The sequence below is a fragment of the Oncorhynchus clarkii genome, chromosome 32 (genome assembly GCF_045791955.1).
Source record: "Oncorhynchus clarkii lewisi isolate Uvic-CL-2024 chromosome 32, UVic_Ocla_1.0, whole genome shotgun sequence".
In the NCBI taxonomy this organism is placed as follows: Eukaryota; Metazoa; Chordata; class Actinopteri; order Salmoniformes; family Salmonidae; genus Oncorhynchus; species Oncorhynchus clarkii.
In genome coordinates, this window is record NC_092178.1 from 22,366,477 (window position 1) to 22,376,476 (window position 10,000).

Genomic DNA, 10,000 nt, shown 5'->3' on the forward strand with positions numbered 1-10,000 from the left:
TGTAATTGTGGTTATGCCTAGGCTTTAGCTTTGTGGGCTAACACAAGTCTTGACTTCGATACCCATTCAGTCAAATAGACGGCCTTCTTGAATGTATGGCATTGGAACACCACACACTGGGTGTAACAGTAATAGTTATACTTTAGTAATGATGAATATATATATATATATATATATATATATATTTATATATTTTTTTATTGCTCCGGGCTGGGATACAGCACCCAAAGACATATCAATACAGCACCCAAAGACATATCAATACAGCACCCAAAGACGTATCAATACAGCACCCAAAGACATAGCAATACAGCACCCAAAGACATATCAATACAGCACCCAAAGACGTATCAATACAGCACCCAAAGACATATCAATACAGCACCCAAAGACATACATATCAAAGAATACAAAGACATATCAATACAGCACCCAAAGACATATCAATACACATATCAATACAGCACCCAAAGACATATCAATACAGCACCCAAAGACATATCAATACAGCACCCAAATACATATCAATACAGCACCCAAAGACATATCAATAGAGCACCCAAAGACATATCAATACAGCACCCAAAGACATATCAATACAGCTCCCAAAGACGTATCAACACAGCACCCAAAGACGTATCAACACAGCACCCAAAGACATATCAATACAGCACACAAAGACATATCAATACAGCACCCAAAGACATAGTAATACAGCACCCAAAGACATATCAATACAGCACCCAAAGACATATCAATACAGCACCCAAAGACATATCAATACAGCACCCAAAGACGTATCAATACAGCAACCAAAGACATATCAATACAGCACCCAAAGACATATCAATACAGCACCCAAAGACATATCAATACTGCACCCAAAGACATATCAATACAGCACCCAAAGACATATCAATAGAGCACCCAAAGACATATCAACACAGCACCCAAAGATGTATAGTAATTGACACAAGAGGAGTAAAATAAAATACACAACAATGGAGCTATATACAGGGAGTACCAGTACCAGATCAATATGCAGAGGTATTTGAGGTAGATATGTACATGAGGGCAGGGTAAAGTGACTAGGCATCAGGATAGATAATAACAAGAGTAAAATAAAGAACATAGTAGCAGCAGCAAATTATAAGTGTAAAAGTGTGTGAGTGTGTGTGAGAGTATGCGTGTATGCGCAGTATGTGTGTTTGTGTTGTGTCGGTATGTGTTTGTGTGTTGACAGTTAGTGCATTCGTCTAAAGATAGCTAGGTGGGACAACCACATCAATATCACACGCATAGTAGTTAAATTGTCCTCAATAATGTAGCTATCAGCAAAGTCAGAGCTTTAAAAGGTCAAGTGCAAGTGTTGGTTCAGTTTTTTATTTTTAGGTGGAGGGGGGGTGGGGTATTAAGATACCCTTTTAAGAGGTAGGGTTTCAGGTGCTTTCGGAAGACAGGCAAGGACTCTGTTATCCTAGCTTTAGGGGAAAGCTGGTTCTACCATTGGGGTGCCAGGACAGGGAAGAGCTTGGATTGGGCTGAGCGGGAGCTGGTCTCCGGTAGGGGTCAGAGGGCCAAGAGACCAAAGGTGAACATAGTGCTTGGGTTGGTAGGGAGGGGCAATTCCTCTTGCTGCTCCGTAGGCAAGCATCATGGTCTTGTAGTGGATATGAACTTTGACTGGTAGCCAGTGGGGTGTGCGGAGGAGTGAGGTGACTTGGGAAGGTTGAAAACCAGGAATGCTGCAGCGTTCTGATAAGTTGCAGGCATTTGATGGCACCTGCGAGGAGCCCACCCAACAGCGAGCTGCAGTAGTCCAGACCGCATATTACAAGGGAAAGGAGAAAACTGGTTGAGTGTCATCCGCATAGCGATGATAGGAGAGACCATGTGAGGATATGATAGAGCCGAGTGATTTGGTGTATAGAGAGAAGAGGAGAGGGCCTAGAACCCAGCCCTGGGGCCACCAGTAGTGAAAGTGCGTGGTCCAGACACAGATCCTCTCTACGTCACCTGGTGGGAGCAGCCTGACAGGTAGGATGCAATCCAAGAGTGTGCAGAGCCTAAGACACCCAGCCCTGAGTGGGTGGAGAGGAGGAGGTTCACGGTGTCAAAGGCATCAGATCAATCTAAGAGTGTGCAAACAGAGGAGAGAGAGTCAGCTTTGGCAGTGCAGAGAGCCTCTGTGACACAGAGAAGATCAGTCTGGGTTGAGGGACCCGTCTTAAAGCCTGACTGGTTAGGGTCAAGAAGATCATTCTGAGAGAGATAACGAGAGTTGATCAGAGAGAGCTTGTTCAAGTGTTTTGGAAAGAAAATAAAGAAGGGATACAGGTCTATAGTTTTTGACATCAGATGAGTCCAGTGTTGGTTTCTTAAGAAGGGCCATTTTGAAGTCAGAGGGGATGCAGCGAGTGGTCATGGATGAGTTGAGGGATGTGAAAAGGTCTCCAGAGATGGTTTGGAGAAGGGAAGAGGGGATGGGGTCGAGCGGGCAGGGTGTCCGGCATATGTAGCGTTTGTGAATGTATGAGGCTTTTGTGTTGGTGTAACAGTGTAGTGTGTGTGAGTGAGTGTGTTTGTGGTTTGTATGTTTAGTCTAGTGAGTATGCGTAGGGTCAGTGCAAGATGGAGTCAGTACAGACAGTTTGGGTACCATTAATTGACTATATAGCCGTCTGGATATTTAGCAGTCTTATTGTTTGGGGGTAGAATTTGTCTCGGAGCCTGTTGGTCGGAGAGCTGATGCTCCGGTACCATTTGCCAACAGTCTATGGCTTGGGTGGCTTGAGTGTTTGCCAATTTTTCAGACCTTCCTCTGACACCGCCTGGTATAGAGGTTCTGGATAAAAGGGAGCTCGGCCCCAGTGATGTACCCTCTGTAGTGCCTTGCGGTTGGATGCCAAGCAGTTGCCATACCAAGCACTGATGCAGCCAGTCAAGATGCTCTCGATGGTGCAGCTGTATAACTTTTGAGTGTCTCAGGGCCCATGCCAAATCTTTTCAGCCTCCTGAGAGGGAAGAGGCGCTGCCGTGCCCTCTTCACGACTGTGTGGGTGTGGATGGACCATATTAAGTTCTTAGTGATGTGGACGCCAAGGACTCACAGTCACACACAGATGCACATACATGCTGGCTGGCTCAGCCCTTAATTATTGCTGGTACAGGAACAGAACAGCGGCAGCAGCAGTCTCTTAGCCCCAGCCCCCTTTATCACCTCCACCATGGTGACTAATGCATATTGACTCTACCCTAATGAAGCATCTCAAATGGAAGGGACGCCGAGAAATTGTCCCCCGTGCATTTTAAAGATTGATTCACTTGCATCTCTCTTTCTCTCTCTCTCTCTCTCTCTCTCTCTCTCTCTCTCTCTCTCTCTCTGTGTATCTGTGTCTCACGCTACTGTACAGTATGTCATACAGCACACACACAACCTTGACTGGAGTGTGTGCTTGTCCATACCCGTCTGTGTGTGTGTACGCCCTGGCTCTCATTAGCCGAGAGAAGCAAACTCTTAGACCATCCTCTGGGCATTTCGTGACAACGAGCTCTATGCAGCATCGACATGACCTGATCTCCCAGTATTAGTTCAATCAATGTTTGTCACTTTTTGTGTTGGCTGTCCAAATGGAGTGTCTGCACACACACACTGTGATAGTGTCTATCCACCAGTATTTTATGGATTCTAGTAACATACTGCACTGATTGTGGGAGATAGGTTTTCCAAATATTGTCTGGTTTCTTAGATACCTGTCTCAGCCGCAGCCTTTGAGATGTTGCAACACCATACTGTAGTGGAGAAGTCATTATAGCCTACACTTTTCTCCATCACTATGTTTATCTGTGCAAAGAGTCCTCAGGCTCTGACAGGGTGGAAAGGCCTCAGTCAATCTGTTCATCTTGCTGTCCTTTACTGTGGTTCGACAGACAGTAGTGATATTAAAGTATTAAAGAAACAAACCCTGCTATGCTATCCATTACCCCCTCTATTACACCTTCACCCCCTATTCCCTTCACCTTTCCTAAACCCTCCTCCTCTCCCCTTCTCTTCACACTCTTTCCCTCACCCCATGTCCCTGTTAAACTAAACCATCCACCTCAGCCCTGACACCTGACAACACACCTCCATCCTCCAGCTGACCCTCCTGATTAAATAGAGGATTCGGGAAGAAAAGGACCGAATCCAAAATAATCAGAGGAAATATAGCCATCATCCACCTGAGTCCTCCAGTTCTGCTGGCTCCCCATGGTCCTCCTTTCTTATCAGGCTGTAGCAACAGTGGAGATTAGACCCTGGGGCTGGGGGTAAGGTGTCATTGGGCTGGGCAGGCAAGCGTTAACATAACACACACACATGCACGTACACAGGCACACACATACACACACCAGCAATCACCACTTCCATGTCCTTGAGCATAGCGAGAGGAAAGCCCTCGGCCTTTGAACAGCACAAATCCCAGCCGTATTAATGGATAGCTGCATACATTAGTATACATGAGTCACTTTGGGTAAAAGCCTGGGTTAATGAGGAGAGAATAATAATAGTCATTATTAGAAGCTGTTTCTCTAATGTCTGTCATCTTCTGGGGCTTAATGGTCCTGTCGTGTTAAATAAATAAATACATAAATGTTATCATCAAAGCCAAGACACACTGTGACACACTGTGACGGTAGCAGAAGAGAGGGGGAACTTCATGTACTGAAGTTAGACATTAAGTCGTGACTCCTTGAAAAACAAGTTAAGCTATCCTGAAAAGTGTTACCACAGAGGGGGAGGTTGGTGTTGAGGGAGGCCCTGAAAAGGGTTACCACAGAGGGGGACTATACTTTTTTCAATGTTATTTGGGATAGTAGAAGCAGATCATAGAATGGCATAATTATACAACTATTTATGGTTTCATGGCAGCACCGGGATACCTATATCTGTTTTCCTGTCTTTTCCTACCAGGGTTCAAACTGAGGAAGAGGAGGATCGTCAACGAGCCCACGGGAGGAACAGGAAGCTGCCCTCACCTGGTGGAGGCCATACCCTGTGACGAGCCCAGCTGCTATGATTGGCTGCTGGTGAAGCTGGATGAGTGTATCCCGGACAACGAGAGAGAATGTGGACCAGGCACCCAGATACCACAAGTCCAGTGTGTCAACGGGGATGGTAAAGAGAGAGAGAGAGAGAGAGAGAGAGAGAGAGAGAGAGAGAGAGAGAGAGAGAGAGAGAGAGAGAGAGAGAGAGAGAGAGAGAGAGAGAGAGAGAGAGAGAGAGAGAGAGAGAGAGAGAGAGAGAGAGAGAGAGAGAGAGAGAGAGAGAGAGAGAGAGATGGGTGACATAAGTCTATTGTATATCGATGTGTTAATTACCGTGTAACAATGGATTAACATGGTCTGTTCAGGGGTTGTGTTACAATACGGGTGAATAGTGGGTGAATTGTCGCTCAGAGAACCATATTGGTTTGGCTTTAGCTTTACTGCCTTAAACTGTGCCTGCAGGGGCTCAGCCATAGACAATGCACAAGTGTGTGTGTGTGTGTGTGTGTGTGAGTGTGTGTGTGTGTGTGTGTGTGTGTGTGTGTGTGTGTGTGTGTGTGTGTGTGTGTGTGTGTGTGAGTGTGAGTGTGTGTGTGTGTGTGAGTGTGAGTGTGAGTGTGAGTGTGAGTGTGAGTGTGAGTGTGCGTGCGTGAGTGTGAGTGTGAGTGTGAGTGTGAGTGTGAGTGTGTGTGTGTGTGTGTGTGTGTGTGTGAGTGTGTGTGTGTGTGTGTGTGTGTGTGTGTCCAAAAGGGTAATTGCTGTTTCTGTAGCAATCTTGTTTTGTGGATATTTATTTTGTTTATTGTTTGTCTTGATCCTAAGATTGCACAGAGCTATGGAGGCTTGTGTGTGCCTGCCTGCATGTACGTGTCCGTGTGTAAAGCTTTGTGGTAAAGGGTTTGACTGCAGCCACACCAGCCAAGGCGTGCTGCCTGATATCCCATGGGGCCAAGGGGCCAGGCACGAGCCACTGCTGGTCGTAATTGTGCTCGCTGAGACACACACAGAGCTGTGCTGGCACTGCCTGAGGAGGGACACATACACACACAGGGACAGAGATAGATATACAGCACCTGCTTGTTCATGTTCTCTCCAAATGAAACTGGGCTACAGAGACAGATTTCAGTTAGCATGTGAGAGTAAATTAAGAAACAGTAACCACAGTGCTTGTTGCTTTTGGCAAGCACGGTACTATTGGCTACTTGTAGTATTGTAGATGTCTACCATTTGAAGACTGAAGAGAGCACCTTTATTTGGTTGGTTGGTATAGTCTTAGTCTAACAGGGCACAAATGTAAATCCTTTACTTTCCTCATTCTTATTCACACACCAAATGACAACTCTACCATTGTCTCTGAAAATCTGCGATGTACATTGTTTTTCTAACAGTGCTGAACCAAGATGCTAAAATCAAAGAGATGCATAACTCCTCAAACCCGTCTTCACACAGATCACATTATTCTCTGATGGTGTCTGACACAGAGCAAACATTTGTTATGGCATCTGTAATAGGTGCACTTTGGAAGGAGTGTAACTGATGCTTTTTTTATGTGGTTTGGGAAGTGAGCGTTTTAGTCAGGGAAGACCGAAGGGACCTTGTGTTTTAGTCAGGGAAGACCGAAGGGACCTTGTGTTTTAGTCAGGGAAGACCGAAGGGACCTTGTGTTTTAGTCAGGGAAGACCGAAGGGACCTTGTGTTTTAGTCAGGGAAGACCGAAGGGGCCTTGTGTTTTAGTCAGGGAAGACCGAAGGGACCTTGTGTTTTAGTCAGGGAAGACCGAAGGGACCTTGTGTTTTAGTCAGGGAAGACCGAAGGGACCTTGTGTTTTAGTCAGGGAAGACCGAAGGGGCCTTGTGTTTTAGTCAGGGAAGACCGAAGGGACCTTGTGTTCTCATTTCAATAATTTCATTCACCCTAATTTAATTAAGTTCAGAATAATGGAGACAATATGCATAGCTGACTTGAGAATTTAACATTGCAAATGATTAGAAGTGTGAGTTTATTTATAGAGGAATGAAGATGTGATTCACCTATATAGAATCCCAATTCAATATATCTGAAATAGTTCATCTTAGTTTAAGATGATTAAATAATCCAACAATGAATAGAAGGTAACAGAAATGAGAGATGTCGATGGCATCCCTTCTCACTCCATTGTGTTATAAGGGAAATGTGAAGAACTCAATTGTCATAATTCAATTATGGACTGTGTGTTGTAATTGTATTTTACATTCTGGGAATTTTCTATTCTTTCTCGTTCGACTAAGATTCAGCATGTTAATATAGTAATTATCCGAAGATTCCTGAACCATAGAACACTGGCCACTAATGAGTTCCCTAAGGAGGGAGGGAGTGTAAGTGTGTGTGTGCGCACGCGCGCGTGCGCTCATGTGTGTGTGTGTGTGTGTGTGTGTTGGTACTTCTCAATCAGTTCTCATATTATAAAAGTAATCAAGGTTCCCATTCACATCCGCCAGAGCTTGGTGCTGCCTGTTGCTGTGACGATGATTACACACAGTCCTCTTATTGTAGCCGAATGGGGAAAGGCAGATTAACTAGAAGCGGAAAGTAAACCTTGGTGATTACTAGTCTAATGGTCTCTTCCTTTCTGAGGACAAGAATATCTAGATTGTATATTGAAAGATGTATGGTACACGAGGAATGCTATTTGAACTGAGAAAGGGAGATACATTTTTACATAAAGTAGTAATATTGATGAGGGGAAACACTAATAACACTAGTCTCTCTCTTTCTCTCCTCGGCTCTTCATCCTCCCTATCCCTACCCCTTTTTTAAACCCTTCCTACCTCCTTATTTTCACAACTTTCTATCTCTCTCTCATCCCCCTTTCAATCCCTACCTACAGACGCTGTGTATTATATTGATCCATTTAGCAATGTGGTGAACAAGCCCAGGTATCCTTTTTGTCTAGATGTCTGATTTCTTCATTCATGGTGACCTTCCCATCATTCTTTGCCACTTACAGAGACAATGTGTCTGCTGGATGTGGTGAGCTTGTTTTTACGGCTGCACCCTGTTGAATCAGACTTAGTTACTGGTAAATTAGATTACCTGGTGCTGCTCCACACAGTCAGATCCCATTTACACTGTCTTTCTTCCACATTAGTGTGTGTGTGTTTCCTGTGTGTGTGTGTGTGTGTGTGTGTGTGTGTGTGTGTGTGTGTGTGTGTGTGTGTGTGTGTGTGTGTGTGTGTGTGTGTGTGTGTGTGTGTGTGTGTGTGTGTGTGTGTGTGTGTGTGCGTGTGTGTGTGTGTGTGTGTGTGAAATCTATGTGCGACAGAAATCTTTCCCCGCCTGGATGGAATGAGACAGGTTTAAACAGAGGATATGTCAAACGATGTCTGGTACTTTTCCATCAAGACACAGATGAGACCCAGCTGGGGGGGTTCTCATGTGAGGTGTGTAAAATAATTATCTCTTTGATCGGTTGGAAGCTTGTTTCGCCTCTGTGGATTTTGTTGAATTGATTTCCAGACACTTGCTTGACGGGGAAAGAGAGGATGGGGGGAAGAGGGGCTTTCTGAAAGGTGAGAAGGATGTTTTGGATTTCAACGGTCCGTGATTCAATACGTTTGTTGTTCATTTGCATTGCAAATAATGTACTTCTTGCAAGTCATGAATCTCTTCATTATTAAAGCATCTCGTGTATACGTACGTGTCTGTTGTCTTTCGACATTCACGTTTGTTTTACTGTCTTGACTGACTCCTACAGGCTTCCATTGTTTCCTCCCTGGGAGGACTTGTGATTAATAAGACATAATCTACAGTTTTCTGTCAAACAAAGATGTCACAAAAAGACAGTGAGTCAAAAGCCATAAGAATAATCATTGTCATTAACGAGATTTACATAATTTTGGTGACAGATTCATAAGAATATTTTAAAGTCAGCATAAAGAAAACATGCGCATTTTCTCACCCCTGGTGTTTCCACCAAACAGACTTCTTGCGAATGAAGATCAATACGTGATGAGGTATTGCACACATTTTCTCTTATGTTTTCATGTAAAGATTAAAAATCAAAATTTCAATGTATTTCTATAACATTTTCAATTCTACCGATATTTTTGGCACAAAACTGTTGTTTTAAATAGCAAATGTGCTGACTCTTGTCACATGTGCTCTAGCCAACAGCTCACAGATACAGTGTGGTTAGGCTACCTACATGATGAGATTGTTATGGATAAGAGCAAGAATATTTGTATTTGTCAAACAGCAGTCAAGCATCAATCTTCATATCACCAGAATAAGACCATCAGTATTTATTGGTAAGGAGCATCAAGCTCATCACATTGCATTTTCACCACCCTGTGAAGTTCATCGTAACTTATTTCATCTGTAGCCTAATAAACTGCATGCTTTCCCAAGTCATAGTGGGAGGACCACACACCATGTCATAGCGTGACTCCAAGTTTACTTTCATATGATGGGCATTATATTAATATGTGCGTATAAAGTTGTTTCTACTACCATTTTTCGCATAATACATTTTACAGACACAAAAAAGATCCCACCATGTCAAAAGCACAAATTATCTGTCAGCATTTATAAAATTGTACCAAAACTTTCTGTTTCCATCAAAGCTGTCATTATTTTTTTTTATATGGTGTGACTTTACTCGCATAAAAACTGTGGATGGAAACATGGATACACAAACAATTTAACGATTTCCTCACCCAATCTATCGCATGGAAAACTTCCATTTCAACACCCCCTATACACACGCACACACACACACACACACACACACACACACACACACACACACACACACACACACACACACACACACACACACACCCAGCCCCCATAGCGGCCCTCCCAGTCCCTCTTGACTGGACCTTATTGATCTTCTGTTGTCTGCTGATGAAAATGGATTTGTTTCCCCCAAGGGGCTCCAGACATGTCATCAGACTGGCTGCTCCTCTGGTTCCTCAAGTCACTATAGGATGTTTTT

At 43.9% G+C, this 10,000-nt stretch overlaps 1 protein-coding gene across 1 annotated transcript in view; it reads left to right on the forward strand.

Moving 5' to 3' along the window:
• Nucleotides 1–10,000, forward strand: part of LOC139391862 (thrombospondin type-1 domain-containing protein 7A-like) — a 184,233-nt gene that overhangs the window by 83,285 nt on the left and 90,948 nt on the right. Inside the window, exon 6 of the mRNA XM_071139466.1 lies at nucleotides 4,952–5,155. Coding sequence (XP_070995567.1) covers nucleotides 4,952–5,155 — 204 coding nt within the window. The remainder of the gene's footprint in view (nucleotides 1–4,951; nucleotides 5,156–10,000) is intronic.